We start from the raw sequence: 27,443 nt of genomic DNA, 5'->3' as shown, positions 1-27,443 counted from the left end.
TCAGATAATTTATGATCCCATTAACATTTCATTTGTTGTAGGTGAAGAGTTTTTAAAATCAGTATACCCAGTGTAGAAAAATATTTATTCTCCAGCTCCCAGTATTTGAGAATTTGTCTCCCTTAACCTACAATACCTTACAAGTGCAGCACCTTCAGAGTATTTATACTGCTTTTGTTTGTCAAGTGTTACTGCTAACAACTGTGCTGCTCATAACCTGTGTGGAGCAGCCATTACATGACATTGTGTATTGCTATTAGGAAGACTGTCATTTCTGAGAAGGCTGCTGCTTGAGTTTTTTGGTGTGTTGGAATCCTTGTATATGGACAATTTTGGTGCCCAACATGAAATAAAAGACATTTCCAGAACTGTCCCATTGGACTCTTTCTCTTGCAATTTGAACTCTGACCATTATAAGCATGCCTATAAGTATTCATACATTAGTCCTGCAAAGGCAACTTGAACATCAAGGGAAATATTAAACTGTTACCTTGTCTCATGGAATTCTTTAATTTTTAGAATTTGACAAACATGAGGAAGAGCTAATGTGTTTTTCATGTACTCCAGGAAGCCAGAAGATTTCAGAACATTGATAAATCATGGCAGAGAATTATGCAGAGAGCCCATGAAACAACAAACATTGTGCAGTGCTGTGTTGGAGATGAGACTTTGGCACAGTTATTACCACATTTGCTGGAACAATTGGAAATCTGTCAGAAATCACTGACTGGGTATTTGGAAAAAAAACGGTTAATATTTCCAAGATTCTTTTTTGTATCTGACCCTGCTCTTCTGGAAATCCTTGGTCAAGCATCTGATTCCCACACTATTCAGGTACAAGTAATAAAGCAATAAAGTTCTTATGGTCAATATTAGTAAGTGAGGACCATGGAGGATTTTGTTATTTCGTTGACAAAATTTCTTTCACTTATGAAAAGATTTATAGAATCTTCTAATACAGGATTTAAAGGCAAAGTAAGAATGCCATATCAGATCAGTTTATGCAGCTTTTTTTTTTCTGTTTCTGTTGTAGGCACATTTATTAAGTTTGTTTGACAATGTTAACCGAGTGGGATTTCATGAAAAAAACTACGACCAGATTTTATTGTTTGAATCTCAAGAAGGAGAACAGGTCAATATTATTGAACCAGTTTTAGCTCAGGTAATGGAAGTATATATTGCAGTTTTTCATGACTTCATTTAAAGTAGATTTATATTTTGGAGACCAACAGTATCGTATCATGCTATTATTTGACTAGCTGAATGAAAACCTTCCAATGTGAACAGCAAGAACAAAGGCCAGAAAGGACAGGACATTTGTGTCATTCTGTAACGATTACTCTACCTGTTTTTTCAGCAGTACTGACGTGAAGTGCCAAATCCATCACATATCTCTAGAAGGGCAGTGGAGCAGGAGGAGGAGAGGAATCTTTGAAACATTAGAGAATAACAAAAAGGGAAATGGGAGTATGAAGGCCTGGGAAAAAAGTTGCGTAGGGCTTTTTCTCATTGTGAATTATTCATAAACTAATTCTTTAAAAGTACTTTCTTGTTTATTTCAGGGCAATGTGGAATTCTGGTTAGGTCAGCTGCTGAATGGGATTAGGAAAACAATCCACACCATCATTAGACAGGCATCAATGGCCATTAGCGATTCAGGATTTAAGCTGTATGACTTTCAGGCAATGTTTCCTGCGCAAATAGGACTTCTGGGAATTCAAATGATCTGGACCAGAGATGCAGAGAATGCACTGAACAGTACCAAAACAGACAAAAAGGTAGTATTTAATGAATCTTTGGGGATTAATTAAAAGCATTGTTTGGAACAGTGCATATTGTGAAAAGTTAAAAGTAACATGTAGGAAAAAGCACAAAATACTAGTTAAGTAACCAGAAAAACAAATAAACTAACAGGAAAACAGAATGATAAAAAATGTGTTAAAAGGTCACACTTCGTCATCATCCCCCAGCATGTGCTTTAGAATTGTTCCTAATCCTGTGATTTTCTCTATTGTTCTGTCAGTGCAGTCATCTTGGGAAGGGACAATTTCTCAGTTTTGGAATATAAAGAATCTTATCCTATTACTTTCCTAAAATCAAATTTGGAAAGAAATAAGAGCTCCCCAAATTTGGGGAAATAACTGTGCTTCATGGGCATTGGTCTATTAGACTGGTGTATTAGATTCTTCAGTTGATGACCTCTGTTTTTTAGGGAAGGGAAAGAATGGAAGCCATTTGAGGAGGTGCTGGTTTAATCTCAAACACGCAGAGAAGACACTGTTAACACCAAGGTGTTATTACTAACACCAAATCTATGAAGGAGGAAGGAGAGGATGTGACCTAAAGAGTTGCAAATTACCATTAATCAAGAATATACAGTGAGATTGGACTAAGAACTAGAAACACCATCCTACCATAAAAGTAAATGCAGGAGAATGGTACCACGCTGTACTTTGATACTGAATGAAAACTCTAGACTATGGAGAAGACCACTTAGTGCCACATTTTCTGCATTGTACAAAGTTTAAAAAGGGCATAGACCTACTTACTTTTAGTCCACTCCAGTTCATGTACTAACTAGACACAAAGATTCTTTTGCATTAAGTAGAAAACAACTTTTGGGGGGATGAACTATGTGTGTATGTTTGGGGAGCGGGGAGGTTGTTTAGTTCTCCTTTAGTTTTGCATTGTTTTTAGCATTCTTTTCTCAGCAAACAGTGTGAGTTTTAGGTTTTGCATCTATTTACAGGAAGCTAGTGTGATTGTTCTCTTGCATGTTTCGAACAGGAGTATGTATGAGCTGCCCTTTCTGAAACCTCAGCGCTTTATAATTTGTTGTGTACCAGGAACATCACTGATAGGCTGATGCTGTTTACATAAGTCAGTATTGTATAGTCAGTATTGTATTTTGTGGAATTTTGTAACAGAATCTGGTGCCACAAAAGAAATTATTATTTTAGCATTGGCATCTAAAATTACACTACATTTCCCCCCTCCTCTGGTTAAAGGATGTGATAAATCTCCAGGTTCCCATTTCCCCTAAAGAGTAGATACTGCTTGGGCTGATGTGCAATACCCAAAACCAGAGACTGATGGTTCTGAAAATATGCAGGGGTGCAGTCAGCTGAAGATATAATGTATAGTAGAAGAAGGAACAGTCGTGGAATAAAATCTTATGATGTGACCTCTTCACCTAGATATAACCTTATTGTACTCTGTTGCACTAAGAATGCATACATGGAGGGCAGCCTGCAAATCCAGATTTAGGATTCCAAGCCTAATAAATACAAAGCAGATCATAGATGTCATGGGCCCGTACATATGCAGATGTTTTTTGGTTTTTGTTCTAAACATTGGAAATAAAAATGATGTCTGTATTAATATGGCTGTTCTTGCTATGTGGAAAAGGTAATGCACACAACAAATCAGAAGTTTTTGGAAATTTTAAATGATATGATTGACATGACAACACACAATCTGACAAGAATGGAGCGGACAAAATATGAAACTTTAATCACCATTCATGTGCACCAGAAGGATATCTTTGATGATTTGGTAAGTTTTTGAAAACTTTTAAGGGACTTTCTGTATGGACTTTTTTGCACATATAAAAAAATTATAAACAAATCTTACAATCTGTTTTCTTTGAGTAGCTCTGACATTAGTGCTGTGTAACAGCATATCAGATTTAGTTTGATTTCATATAGACGTCATGCAGAGATAAGAATGAATTATATATAGGTATGTTCATAGGTTCAGACTTCAGTTTTTAAAATGGTTGTTGATAACCATCATGCACAAATTCCCTGTGAGCAAAAGAGTTTAACTTTTTAAATTAAACTATTCTCTCAAATTGAATATTTAATATATTATTTAATTGAAATGTAAATGGAAAAAAGTCCCTTTAGTATTGCTATCCATCATGTGATGTCCAGCCTAGCCTATGTGTTGATTTAAGGTAATAGTTATTCAAAGGTTAAAGTGGTGAGGCTCCATATATTTGAAAAGGGTAGCAACAATAACCAGAACAGATATTCTAATTTTTTTTAATAATTTAGTTGCATCAGGCTTCCTTTAGATAAGTATATTGAATACATGAAACTATAATTATAAAATAGAAGTAAAATATCTTTCAAAAAGCTTGCATGATGCAAAGGTCAATAATTCAATACAGCATTGTTTAATTTATGTATACATGTTAGAAAGATAAAAATTAAGTGCATGTGTAAAGATAGATAGAAAATCTTAAAGAAAAATACTGAATGTTAGAAAGAAAACTGCCAGCTTCTAAGATAGGCATGGGGTTTTTTCCTTTGCCTGTAATTTTTAATTTATTTTCATAATTATTTTCTTAATGGGACATTTCATTATCAATTAATTTAATGTCATATCATAATATTAAATTACAGAAGATTGGTTAAATTTAAAGGGTCTGTATGTGAAGTAAAAAATCAGGGGCAAGTCCAAAACTGGGGAGAAGATTCTTAATTGGTACATGTAATACTACCCTTTTCTCTCAAAACGTTCTATTCCCTGCTAAACATGTCCTTTCGTGATTGAGAGAAAATAGAGGGAAGTGGCTGAGAATTCAGAACCTCCTCTTCACCTTACACCATGTCTGCAAGGCTGATAACCAGGACTACATATTCCGTAAGAGGCCAGTGGTTTTGAGATCAAGTGTCAAAAATAATGAATCAAGATCTATTAATCTGCCACAACTCTAAATATGTGTGGGAAGTTCATACTGAAAAATACATCCCAAATAAACAAACACATAGACACATATACAATACATTCAAGCGTTGTCCATGATTTAGTATTTCTGTGAGTAATAGCACCAGATACCATGCAGTGTAACCAGTATTGTTACTTAGTTTTTTATGAATTTTTCCATCACTGTTCTTCAGTATCTCTGTATCACACAATTCCTAATCTCTGTACACAATTCAGAGGAAAATCAAAGTGGTCAAAGGGTTCAGAGCACGTCATAGACAGGTTTGAAAAGATGATTCTGGATATCTTGACTCCTGACAGATTCTGTGCTTGTTCTTCCAGCTCTTGAATTTATGCATAGTAGATTTTTTTTTTTCTGTATGGAATTTAAGATGAATTTGTTATATTGTTTCACTTCTGTATTAATTATTTTTCTTTTCCGTTATAGGTCCGTATGAACATTAAATCTCCATCTGATTTTGAATGGCAAAAACAGTCTCGATTTTATTTTCTTGAAGACTTGGATAAATGCATTATCCAAATCACTGATGTAGAGTTCACCTACTGCAATGAATACTTAGGGTGTACAGACAGGCTTGTTATAACTCCCTTAACTGACAGGTAGTTATAAATAGAATGCAGTGCATAGTACTGGAACTAAGATTTAATTCCTTTGACTTAATTCCTTTAACTTTCATCAGTCAGAATTCTTTCTTTGGTTGCACTATAATGCTGCAGTATCTCTGGTGAACAGCAGAGGCCAGTGCTTATATATTCAGCTAGTGAAAGCAGGCATCCCTAGGAGGGGTCTTGGAATTCTCTTTGAGTTTTTGCTTGAGCTATATGTGGTGTGGTAGGCATTGAGAAACTTGTGCTCAAGATAAATACACCTGAATGCCATACACTTCACCAACCTACACAGAGTGGATCTAGAAAAAAATATATTGCTGCTTTCAATAGGTTAGTAGTTGCATGAGAATTTAAGATTACAGCAAGTGATTCATTTGAAGTCACCCTAGAGGAAAAAGCAGTAACTCAGGACATAGCATTGAATTACTAGTGCCAATATGGTTTTAAGCAAGGCCTATGGAGAATTACAGAACTACAAACACAGAAAAAGCTTTGAGGGCAAAACATAAGGAGAACTTTTTACTGCTGGAGTGTTAGTTATACAGCACAGTGCAAACTCCATTAAATGCATATTTTCCTAAAGTACTTGGTAGTGCTTCAGCTAGGCAAGAAGCAGATGTATTTGTTATGCCAGAGCTTGTTCTTTTAAGTGCGGATAGGAATGTCAAAATACTGTGCATGTTCAGTCATTTGTTGTGTGAAGAATGACTGCAGGCCGTTGAATTAATGCTGGGATTGTCTTTGCACTCTCTGTGCTACTAGATTTTATTTACTAGTGAAATTTCAGACTTTTGGCAATTTCTGAACCAAAATTATGCCCAGTGAGCTATTTAAGAGAGCCAAAACCCTATGCTTGGCTACCTGGCTTTTAATATGTAATACACATCTGCCAAATTCTGTTATGTACCCTACTATTCCTATGCTAGATAGAGATCTGTTTGCAGCAGTAAACATGCAGTTGATTAGTACGTATGGCAGCACTACCACTCAGACAATATTTTTGCCCACTGGGAGAGACAGTATCAAGAAAATGTCATTCAAAATGTGTTCACAGAATTAAAATGCAACCTAATTGGTTAGGGATTGATTCAAGGTGCTATGTCACACGAGATTGAAAACTAGCGCAGGGTGGCATTATTGAAGAAAATTAGTCTTTTGAATTAGTTTAAACTATAATAATAACAACAAAAAAAGAACAGAGGTATCTGTCTTTGGGCAAACCTAGAAAACCCAAACAGAGCTGCAGGGATTGGTGTCTATCCACTGTCATGTATTGAAAGAGTATTTGAAGGAGAGATGTTTTCTAGTGTTGGCATGGGAAACTTATGCACCTAACCAGTATTGCATAAGAACAGATTTTATTCCCCTTATAGGCTTTTGCCATTTTAATATTTTTAATATTGCTATATAGACTTGTATGAGCTTCCGACAATTTTCAAGTAATGATATCTTTGCTTTCCATTAATCAACTTGGAGTCAAGTGCTGTTTGGCTAATGATTTTGTATTCAGAAAGATTTCTGAAGCACATGATCAATACACACAGGCAGTAGTACATTACATTAAGATAATGGGACTGAAATTGAGTGTTCCTAAACATCGTGTCAGACACAGACCATGTCATGGCAGGTACAAAAAATGAAATGCAAGTTCTGTTTAGGACTTGTACTATGTATACAGTTTGTCCTTATCTCATTTTCAGTAGCAAAATTTTTAGGAGTGTGTTAACTGAGTGCCTGTTAACTGATTACTGAGTAATAAGATGATAAAGCATTATTACTGCTATTATATTAGAATGAGCACTGTATTATTTTATGGGAAGTGATACTAGCTGGCATCATTTGGGTTTTTTCAGTGCCCATTTTCTTTCCCCAGATATATCATAAAGCTATTGAGTTTCACAGTGTTAAAATGTGCTTACTGGGATTTTGGAACGTTGTAGGTTAGAACAACAGTCTTCCTACACCCTTCAGTAGTCTCCACACCATCTGGGGAGGCTGAGACTTAAATCTGAGGATGTCAACCCAGGATGGAGGCTGAAGCAGAATATGATCCTAGGATTAATGGATGCCTCCTTTTCTTTCTCCATTGCCCATTACAATCTTCCCTCTTGTCCATCCCCTCCTGGAACTCAAAGACTTTGTGACTGGCGGCACTGCTCTGGTTTGGCATGCTGGTAGGGAAATGGCAAGAATGGGAGCTGCTTCCAGCCTCTATGCCTTCCTATTGCCAGATTAGAGAGCCCATCTTGTGTGCTCTGGGGAGAAGGGAGGAGGATGGGAAAAAAGGCAGAAGCTCAGTGGGTCTGGGTGCTGCAGAATGAGGCTGAGTCATGGAGGGAGGGTGTATGATTATTGTGAGAAAATCACAATACTACAGTATTTTGGTATTCAGCATTTAGAATTGGCCTGTGCGTTTCCTGGGCTGTTGCAGTCATTGCTGCGCTGGATGCTTGCTTTTCTGCAGGTGAAGCAAAGGTGGTACCTGGGAACTCCACAGTGTGCAAAGGGGGTGACTGAGGACTTACCACACGGAAGTGCACCCATTTCTGCCCCCTTCCACGGCTCTGTATAATACAACTGCTGTGGTTACATTAATGGACTTCAGGTAATTAATAGTGGAAAAAGATTAACAGAACTCTTTGTTCTGTCTCTAGGTGTTACATCACTCTGGCACAGGCCCTGGGCATGAGTATGGGTGGTGCACCAGCAGGACCTGCAGGGACAGGGAAAACAGAGACAACTAAAGACATGGGCAAATGCCTGGGAAAGTATGTTGTTGTTTTCAATTGTTCAGACCAAATGGACTACAGAGGACTTGGCCGTATCTATAAAGGTTAGAAATAATCTGGTTTGTTCATTTTAGAGTCGTAAGTTTTTATGTCTTCACTAGTGAGTTAGCAATGATTAGTAGGGTATTTTCTTCTCCGTTTCCTCTTATTTCTAGATGCTCATCAACTTTTCCTGATACTTAATTAGTTCTCCTTTTTTTTAAACTTTTTTCTTCCTGCATGCTTTCCAGTCTTTTTTTATATTCTTGGATGGTATTTCCTATCTATGTCTTCTTTTCCTTTTCTCTTTGAATCCTTTCTACTGATGTTCTTTATGCCTCTATCCTACCCATCCCAAGGACAGAGGATATTTAGCCCCCCCTTGCCATTTTTCTATCAAGCAAGAGAAACAAATATGAAGCTCAATGATGTTGTGCAAAGCAGGGAAACATGCAAAGTGGTGCGGTGTCTTATTTTGAACTCAAACTTTTTTGAAACCAGGAAAATGAGGTAGTAGTCAAACTCTGATAACTTTTCATGATAAGCAGAGCTTTGAAGTCAGTTTTGCAAACAGTGATCAGGTGATCCATTATCTGTGGACTGCATTATGTCTATTTTCTTGTGTATAGCTACTACTGGTTATATGGACTGGCAGACCACAGAATGCCACCGTTTTCCTGACTCCTTGGTGATTTCACTTCTTTGTATTAAACTGTTTGTGATGTGTCAGTTCAGACATCTAGCGTCTGTACACTTGCTTTGTTTCTGCCTTCGTATCCTGAGCACTTTGGTAACTTATAGTCATTTCAGATAGAGTCAATAGACATAACTGCAGCTTGTCATTGCCTTCTTTTAGTAAAACTGGGCACAATTTCTGTGTGTAAGAAAATGAGCTGAGTTTTAGGGCTCAGCTTTCTTTGTTGTTTTTCGATAAGCTGACCATTTTCCATGTAGTATTGTCATCATATGCAACAAAAGCTAAGTAATACTGTGTAATGTGTCCTTGTTATCTGGCTGCCTCATTTAATGGCATGCTGTTGTTCAATATAAGTTAGGAAAAATGCTTATAGAAGTCAACAAATTCCTCTTCAGGCAACCATGATGCCTGTGACTGCTTACCTCAGTCAATTTGCTAGTGCGATGGTGGCTTACTTCTCAGACAATTTGCCTGGGAATTAGATAATAGATCCAGCTGAATAGAGCCTGAATAGGGTGATTTTTTTCAGCATTCATCAGACTGTTGTGTGTCTGGGAGAAAAAATAAGATTCTGTTCTTAGATAAGTCACTGATGCTCTCATCTGTGAAGGGCACCAGTTGCTTTGGACTTACTTTCACAACTTGGAAGGGCCTGGCTTGGTGTCCTGGTTTCAGCTGGGATAGAGTTAATTTTCTTCCTAGTAGCTGGCATAGTGTTGTGTTTTGGATTTAGGATGAGAAGAATGTTGATAACACACTGATGTTTTCAGTTGTTGCTAAGCAGTGTTTATACTAAGTCAAGGATTTTTCAGCTTCTCAGGCCCAGCCAGCAGGAAGGCGGGTGGAGCATGAGAAGTTGGGAGGGGACACAGCCAGGACAGCTGACCCCAACTGTCCAGAGGAATATTCCATACCATATGACGTCATGCCCAGCATATAAACTAGGGGGAGTTGGCTGGGGAGGGGGGCGATTGCTGTTCGGGAACTGAATGGGCATCAGTCAGCAAGTGGTGAGCAATTGCATTGTGCGTCACTTGTTTTGTATACTCCAATTCTTTTATTATTATTATTGTAATTTTATTATTTTTTTCTTCCTTTCTGACCTGTTAAACTGTCTTTATCTCCAACCCATGAGTTTTACTTTTTTTTCCTGCTTCTCTCCCCCATCCTGCTGGGTGGGAGGGAAGTGAGCGAGCAGCTGTGTGGTGCTTAGTTGCTGGCTGGGGTTAAACCATGACACTTGGAATCACAATTTTTATGTTGAAATGTCTTTAAGATACCTGGTATTTCTTGAAGAGTGGATATACTGAAGTCAGGGAAGGAAATGAACTCTTTTTGGTTTAATAGGAGGAGCAAAGTGAGTTTAGAGGAAGATTCTTAAATGCATATGAGATCTTTAATGGAAAAAAAGACAGTTCTTCACAGCTGCAGAAGCGCTTTCATGCAGACTGATAAGAAAGTTCTCATGAAGCATACATATGTTGTAGTGCACACATTGAGAAATTCTTCAGAATTCCACGTCTGCAATAGGCTTTGTACTCCATCACCAGTGTTTCCTCTTCCAAACTTTTCACTTCATCTGGTGCTGTGGGTCAAGTTATCAGATATTAGCAGATTTAGCAGTGAGGACAAAAAGGGGGTGTGGAAGTGGTGTTGTCATGTCTGCAGCCACGTTTCCAGATTTTTTCTGGAAGGACAATAAGTTTGATCTTCAGAATAAAGAAATAGAAAAATATAATATAATATAATATAATATACATAACAATATATTGTATACTATAAAATGATAATTTAAAGTTCTCCTGGTTGGCTCAGAGATGAGGTTCTGTCTCCCCGTTTCCCTGTCTTCCTCTCTCTTTTGTTTTCCTGTGCGACTCCAGCTATTCACAGGCAGATGGTCTAGTCAAGCTGTCCAAGGCCTGTACTTTCATTTTTGATAGTTTCAGTTTTGAAATTTGAACCAAAAAGTAGGTTCAGATAAAACTGGTCATCTGCATTGGACCAGAGGTAACCCATGAAAGTACCAGGGAAACAAGTGAGAAGGTGAATTTTCAAGTTTTGTATTATATCAAATTCAGTGTTAAAATTGCCCAGGAATAGCAAATCAAGGGGACTTCATCACTGTTGCTGAAAAGTGTTGGTGAATACCCTTTAGGAAACGTTTTGTCTGTGGTTGTCAGTAGGTGAGTATAAAAGTCATGTTTGCTTTGGTTCTGTTTTCTGTCGTTACAGTCAAACAACTCCAGTCTTACCTGAAGTACCTTTTTGATATTTAATGCAATATTTAATGTAAGATTTTATATTTATCTTAATTCAGAAGGTGTATAAACAAGTATGGAGCTCTGTAAATTCTTTCAGGACTGACAAGTACCTTGCAGCTCACTGCTGCTGGGCTGCACTTTGGCTAGACAGAGTTCTGTTTTAGTGACATTTTCTTCGAATTATGTCACTATAGTTCTATTCTTGTGTAAAATCTTAAGAGATGTGTTGTTTCAAGGGTCAGGCCACACAGCTGTGTATAGATCATAGGGTCACTGACATGGAAAGGGACATGGTACTGCATTGCAGAGATGCATTTTGAAGTCTTTCTGAGGGGGGAGTAGCTACGCTGTGTGGTTCTTATGTGAGCACCAGGTTTGTAGGATATCTGTACTGATTGCGGGGGGGGGGGAGTTCACATTTCTTAGACATAGTTAAAAATCTCTTTAGTCCTGTCCTTTGTTTTCTGCTTTTACTACATTTCTGTATTTGATTACCATAATATGTTCTGTGTGGGGACAGAGATTAATGTGCAGTCTGACAGTGCACAACAAAATTATGTTGTCTCAAAGCTGTTTTGCAGCTGACAGCTTGCTTGCTGTGCCTTTGCTTGTGTCTGTGTGTATACATATATGTGTATTTTCTTTCCTTTTTATTTTTAAACACCACCAGAATGAAATAATTTTGCAAGAACTGAATTTATTCAAAGCTGTGGGATATTGGCCTTGCCTGAGAGTCAGGTTTCCTAACTCCATGCAGCAGGTGGCATTATAGAACAAGTGATTTTTTTTTTTTTTTTTTTTTTCCTTTCCCAAGGGAAAATTGTTTGGTTAGAACTGAACCTCACCATTCTATAGAGAAAGTAATTTCAAATGCCTTTAATATACAGATAGTAAGTGTACGAGACAATATTATATGGAACAAAGTTTCTTTGTTAAAAATATCCGGCTTTAGGGCTTTTCCTTGTTGCATCCCGAAGAGTAGATATTGATGTTTAATAAACAAAGTAGAAAAACCACTTTTTTTGGTTTTTTTTTTTCAGAATGGATCCAAGTAGTCATATAACACATGTAACAAAAGGGGTCAAATGCATTTGAAAAATCTCTTCAAGAATTTTCTATCAGGGAGCAGCAAGAATGGGGCAGCTCCATGAGGGAAGACAAGCCAGGAGCCCATGGTGACCACCACACAGGCAGGGGCAGGGACTTCACTGACCACGGCACAGTCCCACAGTGCCTGAGCAGGGCAGGTTGGTGACAGCTTGTTCCGTCAGCTGTCCAGTGACCATCAGACAAGGTGAAATAACAAGCTGGGTCCAGGATCCATCTAGGAAGTTCAGTCAGAAACAGAAGGAGGCAGGGCTGGAGGTAACACTATGGATAGTTCTGGGGTCCTCTGGGAAGTTCAGTCAGCAAGTCAGCCCAGCCCTACATACAACATAGCCCAGACCTCCCAGAGCTGAAATGGAGCTCCTGGACTGGAGGACAGAGAGTATGGGTAGAAGCCCCAGGTAAGGCTGGTCGGGGCAATTAAGGCTTATTGGTGCATCCAGGGCCCTGGTATTCCTCATACAAGAGGGAGAACATTAGTTAAAGGACTTGCTGCCACACCAGTGAAGTCAAGGAACAGTCTTCATTTGTTTTTTAACACAGTAGGATTGAGTCTTTCATGTTTTAAATTTGGTACCTGTCTATAGAATTACTTTAATCGTTGCTTCATTATGGCTTTGTGGTATTTGTATATGTTCCACTTGCTTTTAAATTTTGTAATTAGGTCCATGTGACTTTTTATTTTCTTCAAATTCTTTTGTTTTGGAGAATGTTTTTCCTTATAATATCACAGAAATTAGTTAGAAAACATTTAGGAAAAAGATTACTCTATATATGGAATGGAACTGAATTTCATGGGAGATCTGCAGTATTGCCCTGTCTGAATCAAATCTTAAGGAGCCAATTTTAGCTGTACTACCATTGGTTTTGATCTGGTGTGACTCCACTAATTTTGTTGAAGAGTTCTTCCAAAATTACATGGGTAAAAAAGACCATTCAATGCAACGATATTAAAAGAAGTGGTTAATGGGCATGAAAAAAGGTAAAAAATGAATGTAAGAATTATTTTCACATTTTTTTCTTTTTTTGCTATCTGCAAAAACTGACAAGTATTGGGTTGCCTATGATAGCTGATCAGAATAGAAGAGGGGCAGAGAAGAAACATAAAAGCGGCCTCAAGGGGATCTGGAGTAAGATTAGAGTTCCTAGAGGAATATCTTAAAGAGCAAGAGAAGATCAGATAAGGAACAGTAGAGGGAAGGGAAGAAGGATAATATGAGCAGAACAGGCCAGAGCAAAGACAAGAGAAGAGAAAACATGAAAGAGAAAACAAAACAAAGTGAAAAAGTATTTATTAATAGCATTATTATTGATTTGTGAGTACTTTCTCTTCCATTCGCTTAAGTGTTTTAAGGAATTAACATTACACATAAACCACCCCTTGATTTATTTTACCAGTGCTATAGGCATTGCCATGTAAAGTATGGGGATTCGGGGAAGCTCTGGGCATAGCTGTTCAACATTGCAAATACACAAATGCCTTTTCTTGGGCATGTGCTTTATTTCTGCATTTAGCACTGCCCTCAAAAGGCTTAAGCCAAACTGAGCTCCACCAGTCCAGTGGAGTGAATTAAACACCTCTGAACATTTGCTTGTAGCACCAGTTAAAGTACTGACCCAGGTCCTTGCTAGACCCAGGCAATAAGAAATATTAGTCCAGTGTGGGCTTTGGGAAGGGAGGAGGTGGAATCAATGGAGTTTCTGCTTTTTCTCTTGTGAAATGGACATGGAATAGCAGGGGATTACATAGCTTTCCCACTACTACTCTGGCAAGCTGCCACTGTAGACTGTCCTATTTCAATCCTGCTAACATGATACAGAAGAAGGAGTGCTTGACTCTCCCCAAAGACATTCATTTCATGATGTTTATGAGTACTAATATCTGTCTAGAACTCCATGGCCTGTTCCAAATAACAGTTGTGACTTCAGATTCCTCCCTCTTGAACAGCAGGCTGCTATCTCCAACAATTTTTGACCTATGAATTAATTGTTATAAAACGCTACAACGCTTCTGTCACAAATGTAGAGATTTCTGATTTGATTCTGTGCTTTCGTTTAGGTAGGTGTCTCTCAAACTCATCTTTGACAATTTCACCCCCTGCATAGATGAGTTTCCAGGCTATATGCATGTTTATGCTACTAGGTGCTATATACAGTACTATTGAACACTTTGTGCCTTATGGTTGCTATAAAAGTGTAGAGTTCTTTGTAAAGAAGCTTGTATATCTTTCTTCCAAGGGATAATTCTTTTTCTGGGTGTCATTAATGCACAGCCCAATTTATTCTGAGTTTTTACTTCTCATTTTACTCTGTGTTCATACTCTCTGTTCTTCTCATGTTACATTAAGTTGTATAGAACATGCTGTATTTTATATATAAATCATTCTTGTTTGTTCTGGTATTTTAACAAAATATTATTCTTTTTGCTTTTTTAGGTTTAGCCCAGTCAGGTGCATGGGGTTGCTTTGATGAATTTAACCGCATTGAACTTCCAGTTTTATCAGTAGCTGCTCAGCAGATATATATTGTACTTCAGTGTAAGAAAAATAAGAAACCTCAGTTCATTTTCACTGATGGTGATGTTGTTGACATGGACAGAGAATTTGGTATATTTCTGACTATGGTATGTGTGTGAATATGCATAAATGGCATCACTGTGAAAAATCTTTCCTATTTCATTTCCCATTGAAACTTCCCTGTTGAAATCATCAGAACTGTCTGTTAAAAAATAGTGAATACAATTTGAACAGTAATTTGGTCAAATAATAATGATGATATTTTCTCTTGCCCATATTTTTAACTGGAACTTAGGACTTGAGGTATGCAATTATCATTAACTACATATTTTAAGGGCTTTTTAAGTTGAATATTTGACAGATTGAGAATACACCCAACCCTCTCATATTTTTAGTCAAAGTCTGCCAAAATAAAACAGACCACTGTAAGGACTACTGTTGTTGGTCTGGTCGGTATTTCACCACCTGTGAAGATTTTTTGACCAGAATCCTTCTATATGACAGCGTGAAGGAAACCACCCTCACTCTGGTTCACTGGCCTCCTGATGATTTATCTTTGGTGCCGTGGACTGCTTCTAGCAGCGCAGGAGGCAAAGAAGCAGGAAAGGGGAAGAATACCTTAAAAGCATCTTTGTATCTCCCCCTCCTTAGCTGTAGGCTACATACCCACAACTCAAAATAGAAGCATTTGTCTTTATTTTAAGGTTTCCTACTTTTGAAAAGGTGTTAATATTATCATTTTAAAAAGAGGGCAAATCAATGGCATACAAAGGTCAGTGGGAAGGCAATTTGGAAACAGTTAGAAGAGTTTAAGAAGTTATCACTGCATAGCCAGACTACTGTTGTCACGCCTGAGCCATGCAGTAGTCACACAAATGACTTAGACATCTTCAGTGAAAGGTCAGATCTGTTAGTTTAAATTATATTCAGGAATGGCTTGCACTGCTTGACTGACTTTGCGCTGCAATGGTCTGGGAATGCTCACAAGGGACAGTAACCTCCAGCACTGGAACACTATCAAGACCCTCAGGAACTAACCCTTTAAAACAACTCCAACAAGATCTGTAAGTGATTGTCTGTCTATGTCTGTGTGTCTTGGGCATCTCCAGATAACACATGTGATACCATATACTTCATGAACTGCAGTATTTAGGCAACTGTGTAGTGATGTGTAATTTTGACATGCTCAAATTACCCTTTGTAATCTGGCATGTGCTCCTGTGTTTGCCAAATAATTATCAGAAAAGATAAACCTTCCTATCCTGCTTTCATTATATAATATTTTATTTTATATTTTGCATTTTTCAGAACCCCGGCTATGCAGGACGACAGGAACTTCCAGAAAATCTAAAGATTCAGTTTCGCACAGTTGCTATGATGGTGCCTGACCGTAGCATTATTATGCGAGTCAAGTTGGCAAGTGCTGGTTTCCGAGACAACCAAGTCCTTAGTCGAAAATTCTATACACTCTACAAACTCTGTGAAGAGCAGTTATCTAAACAGGTAAAATAAATATTTGTCCAACTGTAAGCTGTCACTGAAAGGGTATGTAGAGAATATACTTTCATAGAATATATAATTTTTTTTACAGTCATGAACCTATTCATTTTTTAAGGTTTTCAGTTTCAAGTTCTAGAAACAGAGTCTGAAATCATCACATTGTTTTTATTTTTTACACTAATTTGCATGGTAAAGGAAGTTTGATTTGTGATTTTTAAATGGAGTGCAGTTATTGGGGAAGTTATGAGGAACGGTGTATATTGCTCTGCTGAACTTTGTAGAGGATAAATTTTTCAGTCTCCTCACTTATGAAGGCTAGATCTATTGCAGAGGCAGCGTAAGAACTGTAAATAATTGAAGAGTGCCTAGAAGGCACGTCTTGCTGAGTGCTACCAGAAAAGTATTATTCTGTTTGGTATGGGGTATTTAAGCAGAAACGAAGGATAAAGCTGCTTTTAAGAACAGAACTAGTTGTTTCCTTGTGAATGCCCTGTGCTGGCTGTCCACTAGAGGGTCTCAAAGAGAAACCAAATGAATGGTAGTTGCAGCTCAAATGCCTGCTTTGGTTGGATCCTAATGAATCTGGACACGTTGACTACATTTGCCGTTATATTATTTTAGTTCTATACCACATATTTATTAGTGACTATGTTGACTTCCATGCAGAAATCTTGGACTACACTGGAATAAGATAATGGTGCATCATATCGTCCTCTTTATTTCAGAGTTAAACCAAAAAAGTACAGATTTGGATTTTCTCTTCCTTTCTCCCTACCTCTGTAATTTCACTGTCAATGTATATAACCAAACTGGTTTCCAATTTTCACTTCTCTCAGCTTTCTTTTTCTGGAAGAGGTTTATGTTGTAGACTGGGTTCTAAAGGGTGATATTTGCTACTGGCTTCCCTGTAATATTGCCCAGGGTGTCTCCATTAGCCTTCAACTTAGTTTTTAGGCAATCTGAATCACCCTATATTGATCTAGCATCACTAGTGTTAGTCCATTTGTTGCTGTCTAACCTACTCTCTCAGTCCTGTCATCTGCCTGTGTTTTATAGTTACCAGGCTTATAGGCTGCATTTGTCAGAGCCTCATTTTGCAAGAGCTCTCTCTTAAGTGGAATTTGTGAACATTGTTTAAGAATTTTTTTTTCCCTCAGACTTGGCCTCAGTAGGATTAAATTTCCTCATTGCCTCAGTTTGTGTGGTCATTTTTGTCCTGGACATGATTCTTTCCTTCACTGTGGAAGAGACGTTTAAGCAGGTATCAGAAATTTGGCCATCTACCTCTGCAAAAGTGCTTTGCTTGTTTTGTGTTGTCATGGGTGTTAGAACTGGTTCACTCCTAGACAGAGTACTTAAAAATAACACACACACACAAACAAAATTTAACTGTGTACAAAGCTTATTTTAACTGTCTTAACGGTGTACAATGTTTTGTACATGACCATTGCTGCATCTGCACAAAGAGTTTCTATGTGTAGTTTGGTCACGTCTGCAGCAGAAAGTGCTCTTGATTCTCTGAGACAGTAAGATTCTCCACTCAGCGTGTTAATCAACATATTGAAGCATATAAGTAGTGCTTATCAGTTGGCCTAGGGATCGTAGGAACTGCCTGGAGGACTCTGCAGAACTGTCTGAAATTCTCATCTGTAGAACTCCTGTACCAATTAGTCAAATGCTTTGTTGTGAAGGCATGTAGCTCAATCACCTTGTCTCAGGTCAGTCCTTTGTCTCATCTATGCTGATGCTAGCAAGGGAGTTCCTTGATATTAATTAATGGAAACTAATGACCAAGTGCTCTGGGTGTGCACATGGGCACAGCCCTCACACCCAGCTGCATCACAATTATATATTTGAATTTTATGCTTATATCTCACTTATAACTTAAATTCCATTGTTTTTACTATACAAGCCATGATGTCTGCAGGGAACAGTAGTCCGTGTGTATTTATAGTTTCTTCAGAACCCTCTAACACTTCTCCAGTATCTGTCAGAGAAGCGTGCTGTACTGTAAACTGCTCCTAGTGGTTTACATTGTGGATCATGATTCTATACTCTGTAATATGAACCAGGAAGCATACCTTTCTGCAAACCCATGGTAGTATGCTAGTTTGTCCTGCCTGTGCCTGTCAGCAGTCCTTTGGACAGTCCTGCTCTTGTATGAATCCATTATACACAATTACAATGTCAGAGAAGATCTGAGTTTGGAAGGGACCTCTGGAGGTCAACAAGTCCTATACCTGTGCTCAAAGTGGGGTCAAATAGAGCAAGGGGTTCAGCACCTTGTCTAGGTGAGCTTTGAGATCTCCAAGGATGGAGACTGCACAGCCTCTCCAGTCAAGCTGTTGAAGTGTCTTATCACCCTGTCTAGTCACCATTTCGTCTGTGAGGACATTATTGGAGACAGTGTGAAATCTCCTGGAATGAGTCTGCCCTGCTGTGTTGCCCTTCCAGCAGATATTGGGGGTGTATCAAGCCCCCAGTGAGGGCCAGGGCTTGCAAAGATAAGGCTAATTCCAATTGTCAGAAGAAAGTTTCATCAGCTTCTTACTCGTCAGGAAGTTTGCAGCAGACATCTGCCATGATGTTGATCGTCCCTCTAATCCTAATCCAAATGCTCTCAACTAGCTCATCAGCTATCCTAAGGCAAAGTGTTCCCACTCTCTTTCACTTTAAAGGGCAATTCCCCATCTGGCCCTCCTGGCTTGCCCTTCCTAAAGACCCTGTATCCATCCATTGCAGCACTCCAGTCTTGTAAGCTATCCCCCCCCATTTCCTTCATCCTAGTTAGACTGTAGCCCCGTAACTGCACACAGAGCTCTAATTTTTCCTAGTTTGTTCCCGTGCTGCATGCATTAGTGAACAGACACTTCAAATTGGCACCTGCTTGTGCTGGTTACCCAAGAAAAATGTGAGAGGTTATGACATGATGCTGTTCCCTTGACCCTTCCTTATGCCTGAAATAGGCCACTTTCTACTCTGTTTTGTCATTCCTGAGGTCTCTCTTGTCCACCTCAGACTGCATCTTTTACTTTTCAGTTGGGTCCACCACTTCCCCACTTGAATGTGAGTTATTTCTCTCCCCCATCATTCATAGTTGTAATAGTAATGGGATGTTTTGAAAGGCTTGCTAAAGTTCCTCATGAAGTTTGTTGTAGGTTGGGGAATACATCTGATGCAATACATGATTATATGTAGAGAGAGATGTAATGAGTTCATCTGATTAGATATGGGAGTCTCATGAACTGGAGATATTTCTAAGAGTAGAGTGGGACATGAATTTCTTCTGTCTAGCCAGAAAAGTAGAACTATGAAGTAGAGGCTTTCTTAGAGGCATATTAATCTGTCTTTCCCAGTGGAACTTATTTAGTTAAATTTTTAATGGTAAATTTTAAATTCAAAGTAAGTACTGCTGAGTATCTGGGCAGTTGACTGGAAAGAACAGGGTCACATAAAGAATCAGTGCAACAGGAAATGGCATATATTGCCAACAAATGCAATATATATCAACAGAAGAAAATAACAACAAACAAGCATTCACCAGATGAACTTACATCCCACAATATCTAAAAGGAATTTTCCAGAAGGAATACATTAAGTCATCCAGACATTTTACACACACAAATGCAGACTCTGTAGAAAGAGGAACTCTGACTCACAAGTAGCCAAAGGCACTCTGGGTGACTATCATCTCTTCAGTAAAGAAAAACATACAAAAGTAAGAGAGTAGTCCTTAGCAAATCTAGGAAGCTCAAGGTGTCCACAAGCCTGTGAAACAGTTATTCTGACAGAGCCCCCAAAGCTGAATTATTTGCTTTTGTTAGAGGACTTCTAGCCAAAGTTCCCTACTGCCTCCTTCCACAAAGTCTCACCCAGATTAGGGAAAACCATAGAAACTGAACAGAAAAACCTAACAAAGCTTGAAAGCAAATGAGGCCATAATCCCTTTTAGAGGATCATCTTTTTAAGGTGCTTTCATATGGACAAAACTGCTGATACCCCTTTTTTCTTTTCCCCACAACAGCAAACTATGCTTCTAGTGTTGAGATTTTTATTTGCAGAGCATCAGCTATACCACTGCAGTCTATTTTGCTCAAGTGCAATCTTTTGCCTGCTGTTAAAAGATGTAGCAAAGAAATAGCTCGTAATCCACATTTGCCAGTAAATTCTAGCTGTTCTATGCCATTCCTGAAAGGCAAAACAGTTGTAAAACTAGCAGACTGATTAAGGAAAATAAATGTGGTTGCTTTGGACCAGCCATCATGTAGGTCAGCTGGAATGCACCAGAAAACCTGTCTTTAAGAGTCATTTTAGCTTATTTCAAATTTTCTAATAAGTATGACAGCATTTCTTCAAATTTAACAAAGTCACTTCTACAGAATCATAAACTCATGTAAATTGGAAGGGACCTCCAGAGGTCACCTTGTCCAACTTCTAGCTCAACACAGGTCAATTTAGAGCAGGTTGCTAAGGCACTTGTGGAGTTTTGAATATCTCCAAGGATGAAGAGATTCAGTCTTTCCAGACACCTTTTCTGTGTTTGACCACCCTCATTGTGAAGAATCCTTTCCTTATGCAAACCATTGCAATTTCCCCTGTTGCAAATTTTGACCACTGTCTCTTTTCCTCTCACTTCGTCATCCTTTGCTGGACTCATTCCAGTATGTCAATGATGGTCATCTAGCATGGAGAAAAAGAAATATATCAGCCCTTGTCATAATTCTGGATAGTTCACTGGGACATTTACTAAATGATAGTGGACTTTGTCATCAACATATAATCTGCCTTCCAAACTTCACATGAAGTTGGTAATCTTTTTGTCTTAATGTTTCCATCTGCAAATGAGATTTCCTGGCAGTACCTGGCTGAATATTCATATCTGAATTTTTCAACTGGTAACAGCTTGGCACCTGATTGTGTAATAGAAAATGAGGCTGGATGGAGCCTTGAGGGGTCATCCATTTACCTTTCTGGAGGAAAAATAATTCTTAGCTAAATAATTTGCTATAAATATTTGTGACTCTCCTTAACATTTTCCACTGACAGAGCCTGCAGTTTCCGAGGCAATCTGTTCCAAAGTTTCATTTTCCTTATGGTCACAAAGTTTTCTCTAAAAGTTAACTTGAATCTCCCTTGCTGTAGCTAAGTACATTACTTCTTTTCCTTTCTATTCCTTCTGTATTCCTCTTTCCAGGTATTTTTTGCATGTTGAAGACTTTTAGCATGACTCATCCTACATATTTGCTCTTCCTACTTCTACACTAGGTTTTGTTTTACTTCTTCCTGATATAGCATGTTTTCTAGTCAACTGATAACTTTAATTTCTTTTCTAAGTTCTCTTCAGTAGGGTTCATCTTCAAGTGTGGAATCCAACTTTTGGGCACAGTACAGAAGTGCCAAGTGCAATGGAAGTATCTTTTCAACTGTCCTAAAAAGGACACTTGTATTTTTATCGCCCACTATAATTGTAGATGGGGAGCTTGTGGCTTCAGTCCAATGTCAGATATTTTTCTGCAAAGCTTTCTGCACCTGACTTGTTTCTCAACTGAATGAAGAAGAGTTGTTACTCTTCTTTGTTTGTGTAGTTGGTTATTTCCATCTGTGTAGTACTTTGCACTTGTCTTTATTTAATTGCATCATACATATATAATTTATTGAATTTCTCTTGGTAATTTTGAACTCTAGTTGTGGTCTAGTTCACCAGCTTGGTATCATCTGCAAACGTGATCAATAAGTTATTTCTTGCTGAAAATTCTGAGTTGTACTCAGTGTATTGTTCCAATTTGTCAGCCTGGGAAATAGGGGTGGGGCTGGGGGGAAGGTGTTATTTTAATTTTGTCTTTGTTTCTCACCATCCAATGTATTTGAATTGGCCATAAACTAAATTTTCACCAAGTCAAGTCTGTTTTGCCTGTGATGGTAACTGGTAAGTGATCTCTCCATCTTTATATTGACCCATGAGCTTTCTTTTCACTTTCTTTTCTCCCTCTGTCCTGTTGAGCAGGGGGAGTGAGAGTGGCTGGGTGTGCATGTGGAAGCTGACCAAGGTCAATGCACAACAGATAGTGTAAAAAAGAGTCTATGCACTTGCTCTCAAAAACATTTCTGATCGATCAGAGGGAGCAGATATTCTCCAAATATAAGAATATCTGTATTATTTCCTTCCATGTCTGTCTTTACCGCTTAGTTTTCCGAGCAGATGGCTGTAGCAGAGACTTTATAATTTAAAACTTTTACCCAATAGCTTTCCTTCTAGGATTTGCATCAACAGCCAAAGATGAAACACATTACAGAACATTTGCATATATTTTCAAATCTACGGTAACTAAGACAGAATTATATGTTCAGGTACAAGTGCTAAAATTATTTGAATATGTCTGTATGGCTCTGCAAATATGCAGCTGCCCTCATAGTGAGAGGGAAGATATTCCAGGCCCTACCTGCTGAAGTCCAAAGCTGGTTAGATACACCTCTAGGATGCACATGGCTGTTGGAAGTAAATCCTTCTGTTCTGAACCAAGTTGTTATGAAACCATCCACAGAGCAGAAAGTCGTTAAGTACAGGATAGGATCTAAATAAGTTCGGTTTCTTTATATCAGCAAGAGATTGCCCCTATTAGTTATGAATCCCAGTACCATATATCAAGATAAAAACAGTCCTTGAGCAAGCAGAAAACAGAGGGTAGTCTGAAGATGTGTGGTTTGCTGTTTGTGCATCTGGCAAATTATGAATTTAGGAAAATGATGGAAGATGCAGCTCTGTTACAGATGACTTGTGAAAGTGGTAGCCTACCACTAAAAGGGATACTTGGCAGGTATGGACATACAACACTGGAAAATATCTTCAGGATATAGTAGCAACAGAACTGGAAATCTAGTTGAAAAGATGAAGAGCTGTGAAATTCATCACATTTAAAAGTTCAGTAGCATATTTATTTATTTAATGAATTTAATTTTCAGCCTTCTCTTTTAAGTGTTTAATCTTTGTGATACCAATTGTGTTAATTAATTATTTCAAGGTTCACTATGACTTTGGGCTTAGAAATATCCTGTCTGTTTTAAGAACACTTGGAGCAGTGAAAAGATCTAATCCCAAAGAGCCAGAGAAAACCGTAGTGATGAGAGTTCTGCGGGACATGAACCTCTCCAAACTGGTACTGTAACACTGGTGACTTTCCCCTAAAGAGTACTCTGTTTGCATTTTTAAGTGTATTTATTATGCACTTTGAAAAGCTCTTTTTCTTCAGCAGTTGGATACATTATTTTGCAGTTTTTAATATGGTTTATCAGTGAGTGGAGAATTGGAATACAGGTACAGTGTGAGCACCATTTGTCTTTTAGAGAGAGGAAAACACATGAGAAACCTTAGCTGAAAAAAATTAGTGGAAATACCATCAGATCCTAGGGGACCTAACCTGGTCCTGTAATTGGCTCTTGTTTTTTCTTCTTTCTGCCCTAAGGAGAGAAAGGAAGAATGCATTGTATTAACTTTTAATAATGTCATTAAAGATCCCTCTTAATTCAGAATTTCAATTTATACAGTTCTTGGGAGTCTGTTGCCTTTTCAGAACATCACAAGAATTGCAATGAGTGTGGTAATTGGAAGCAGCTAACGCCTACTTGTATAGTCTAATCTCTTTCGATATTACTATTTAAAGCATTCATTTTTCTTTTTATTGCTGTAATTGAAAGGTTATAGCATGTCTAGACTCTGTGTATTTACCTTGGGAGCCAGTTTTGTGATGGAAGCAATTACTCTGTTTCTGATGTTAATCTATTCAGTGCATTGGTACATGCATCCAAACCTATAGGCATGCTTCAGTGATTTACAGAAGGAAAAAAATCATAAAAAGTCCAAGGCAAAATACAATTTGAATAAATCTTGCTGGCTTATGTAACAAATGAAGAAACATGTGTGTATATATTGAAGAAAACTGTCTTAAGATGTTAACATTTTTATAAGCTTTAAGTATTTAATTTAGAAATTACTACTTGTGATTGCATTGTATGAAATTCACTTAATAAAACTGATTCATAATGATAATATTTGTTTTGGAAAAGATAAGGTTTTTTACTGCCATCTTTTAAATGGCATATTCTTGAAGATTGTTTACAGCTGTAATAATAATTTCAATGAATAAATAATGTGTTTCCCCCTACTTTATCCTTGACAGGTGGACGAAGATGAACCTTTATTTATGAGTCTCATTAATGACCTATTCCCTGGAATTACTCTGGATAAAGCTGGGTATCCTGAGCTACAGTCAGCCATCCAGAAACAAGCAGAGAAAGCAAGGCTTATTCATCATCCACCATGGATACTTAAACTCATTCAGCTGTATGAAACTCAACGAGTCCGACATGGTTAGCATGCTAGATTAGGTTTTGAGACTGCATAAAAGCAATACTTTTTTATATTATCTACTAAAGAATGCAGATTATTTTCACAAAAAATGTATTTTAAAATTGAACAGATGTCATTTTTAAAGCCTATGTGGATATTTTGATAGGAAACTGTTATGACTTCTTTTTGGTGTGCAATGCACACATAGTGAGATTTTAGCTTTGTTGTATTACATTTTTATGGGAAATAGTGAGTGTGGCTGTCAGTGATTGAAATTTCTATGGAACAAGTTAAAATGTAGAGTATACATTAAAATTCAGAAACAGCCAATTTTGTTCAGTGTTCTGAACACAATTGTTGCCCTCAGACACAGTTCAGTCGTGAAGTTCATATATAATGTTACTGTGAGATTATGATGCTGAGAAGATTAGAAAAAATAATCTCTCAAACTTTTACTTGGATAGATTCTACCAAGCATGCAAGATAATTCCAAGTGTTGTTCTTTGTGTTCAATTCTGGCCATTTACACCGAGGAGAAATAAACCCACATCCTGCTGGACCGGGGAGGGTTGGACAAGATGGCCTCCAGAAGTCCCTTCCAACCTCAACCATTCTGTGATTCTATGAAAATACATTTCTACAGTGCACAAAAGGCTACTGAGTAAAGCTTATCCTATCCTAAGAAGGGTACCAAAGACAGAGTAAAACCAGGTTTACAATTCATAGCTGAGTGGAAAAAAAACTACCCCTACTTTGAAATGTCCCTCATCCACCTAACCTCTAACAACTAAGTTTTTTAGTATGTGAAGGCGAAAATATAAAGGAAATGTAACTAAAGGAGCAAACATTTATGAAGATGTCATCCTTTTTATTCTCCCTTTTCATGTCATAATAAGAGAATATTAAGCTTAAACTAATGGAACAAATAAAAGGAAATACTCACTCGCTTAGCACAGTCTGAGACCTTAATGCCTCAAATGTTTAGTTCAGATTATTGGTTAGACAAAAGAACTGGTTAATGTTGTGCTGAGTTAATAATTTACATCCGGATCACTGGGTTCAGTGTTCCATATCAAATCACAACACATATGTCTATGTAGGAACCATGAAAGTTTTAATGATTTCGGTCACCACTGAATGCGGCTCTTGTTAGAAGAAGCTGTTTGGTCTGTGAGACACCACAGAGCACTGTTCCCCAAAAATCTTCAGGATCCACTGTGGCATTCTGCTTAGATGCCTCTTATCTCTACAGGTCCCTGCTATTCCCAGGGGTCATGCCGCTCCAATTGTCCTAACACTTGGACACCCAAGGCCTTTCTATGACGCAAGTTATTGCATGGAGGGAAAAAGATTCTCTTTTCCTGACTTGCATTTGTCCTACTCATGGATGCATATGGAGAAGTCACCATGGGATTTCAAGTAATGAAAAATCTGTAAAACACATGACTTCTCTTGGCTGAAAGAGAGGCAATATGTGCAAATGAAGTGCTAATGCACACACACAGATACACACGTGTGCATGAACATTCAGTGCATGGATCCTGAAATCTCTTTTGCATAACGGTTTTGATCAAAATGCTGTTGAAACCAGCAGAAAGGCCATTCCATTAACATCGAGGGGCTTGGATTAGATCTCTTATGTAACATATGGCATGAGTAAGTGATTGTCTGGGTGCTCAAATTGTTTTAGGAAATGTTTAGCTCCCTTTAGTTTTAGAGAAGACATCAGTCTGCATTGTACTGGATTAGGTTTGTAACTCGGGTTTGTGATTGTTTGTTCCATACCTTTGCTGAAGAGGTTTTCAAAGCCAACTGAGGATTATGTTATCCAGTTGTCTTTAGGGTTAATAGGAGTTATCTAGCTCCCTTAGATGACTTCGGAAGTCTCAGTTTGAATGTCCCATCTGCCTTTGGACAGACTCTGGGCCTCTTGAATAGGTGATGTAGAAAATATAACTAAAAAGGATCAACTGTAGGCTCAATTTATTGTTGAAGACATGGCTTCTTTTCCTTAGGCAATATGTGTATACACTGATGAAATTAAAAGTGTGGTTGCTGTTAACTGTTTTTTATGTAAGAAAGATGTATTAAAATGTCAGCATGGATGGATGCAGGTACATATTTTTGTTACATTTGCTTCAGAAAGATACACTCGATTTTGTGTATCATTGGGAACTACTCATTCTCATTAAATACATTTAGAAATTACTGGTTTTGTTTACCACCAGTCATGTCAATGTCATTGCATGCGAACATCAAAAGGCAGTTGTGTTTTCCAATTAGAAAAAGGAAAAGAACTGCCTGAGGGAGGATACAGACCCACATAGGCTTGCCTATCATAATAGAACAGACATTTACAGAGGCCTTTTAATAATATTTTTAAATTCCATTTCAGTCAACATTAAGTGGGGTGAGAAACATCTTTTTTGTATTGGCTTTTGATAAAAATAAAACAAGGATCATTGATGCAAAGAACCATTAAATGGTAGCATGGCATTTTGACATTTCATTTTAAACCATGTTTATATTGTTTTAAGGTATGATGACTCTAGGTCCAACTGGTGCAGGAAAGACAAAATGCATTCATATTTTGATGAAAGCAATGACAGATTGTGGTGCTCCTCATAAAGAGATGAGAATGAACCCAAAGGCAATCACAGCTTCCCAGATGTTTGGTACCCTTGATGTTGCTACAAATGACTGGACAGATGGTATTTTCTCTACATTATGGAGAAAAACTTTAAAAGCAAAGAAGGTAATGGATATTGTATTGTGATAGTGAATAAGGACATTTAATACTGTTTCCATAAGGTCTCATTACCTGTCATTTATGTGAAAGATCTTCCATTATAAAATCAAATGGGAAAATACAGTATTAGTTTTGCTTTGTGTCTGACTAGCTCAATG

General features: G+C 37.9%; 1 protein-coding gene across 1 annotated transcript in view; it reads left to right on the top strand.

Annotated features, from left to right (window-relative positions):
• LOC104322993 (dynein axonemal heavy chain 5) overlaps positions 1 to 27,443 on the top strand; it is a 162,827-nt gene that overhangs the window by 44,066 nt on the left and 91,318 nt on the right. Inside the window, exons 33-43 of the mRNA XM_069778781.1 lie at positions 568 to 834; positions 1,034 to 1,162; positions 1,563 to 1,778; positions 3,409 to 3,555; positions 5,162 to 5,334; positions 7,998 to 8,176; positions 14,612 to 14,799; positions 16,001 to 16,195; positions 23,212 to 23,346; positions 24,367 to 24,556; positions 27,074 to 27,291. Of these exons, the coding sequence (XP_069634882.1) occupies positions 568 to 834; positions 1,034 to 1,162; positions 1,563 to 1,778; positions 3,409 to 3,555; positions 5,162 to 5,334; positions 7,998 to 8,176; positions 14,612 to 14,799; positions 16,001 to 16,195; positions 23,212 to 23,346; positions 24,367 to 24,556; positions 27,074 to 27,291 (2,037 nt within the window). The remainder of the gene's footprint in view (positions 1 to 567; positions 835 to 1,033; positions 1,163 to 1,562; positions 1,779 to 3,408; positions 3,556 to 5,161; positions 5,335 to 7,997; positions 8,177 to 14,611; positions 14,800 to 16,000; positions 16,196 to 23,211; positions 23,347 to 24,366; positions 24,557 to 27,073; positions 27,292 to 27,443) is intronic.

The sequence above is a fragment of the Haliaeetus albicilla genome, chromosome 3, assembly GCF_947461875.1.
Source record: "Haliaeetus albicilla chromosome 3, bHalAlb1.1, whole genome shotgun sequence".
In the NCBI taxonomy this organism is placed as follows: Eukaryota; Metazoa; Chordata; class Aves; order Accipitriformes; family Accipitridae; genus Haliaeetus; species Haliaeetus albicilla.
This window is presented reverse-complemented; position numbering and strand designations above follow the sequence as displayed.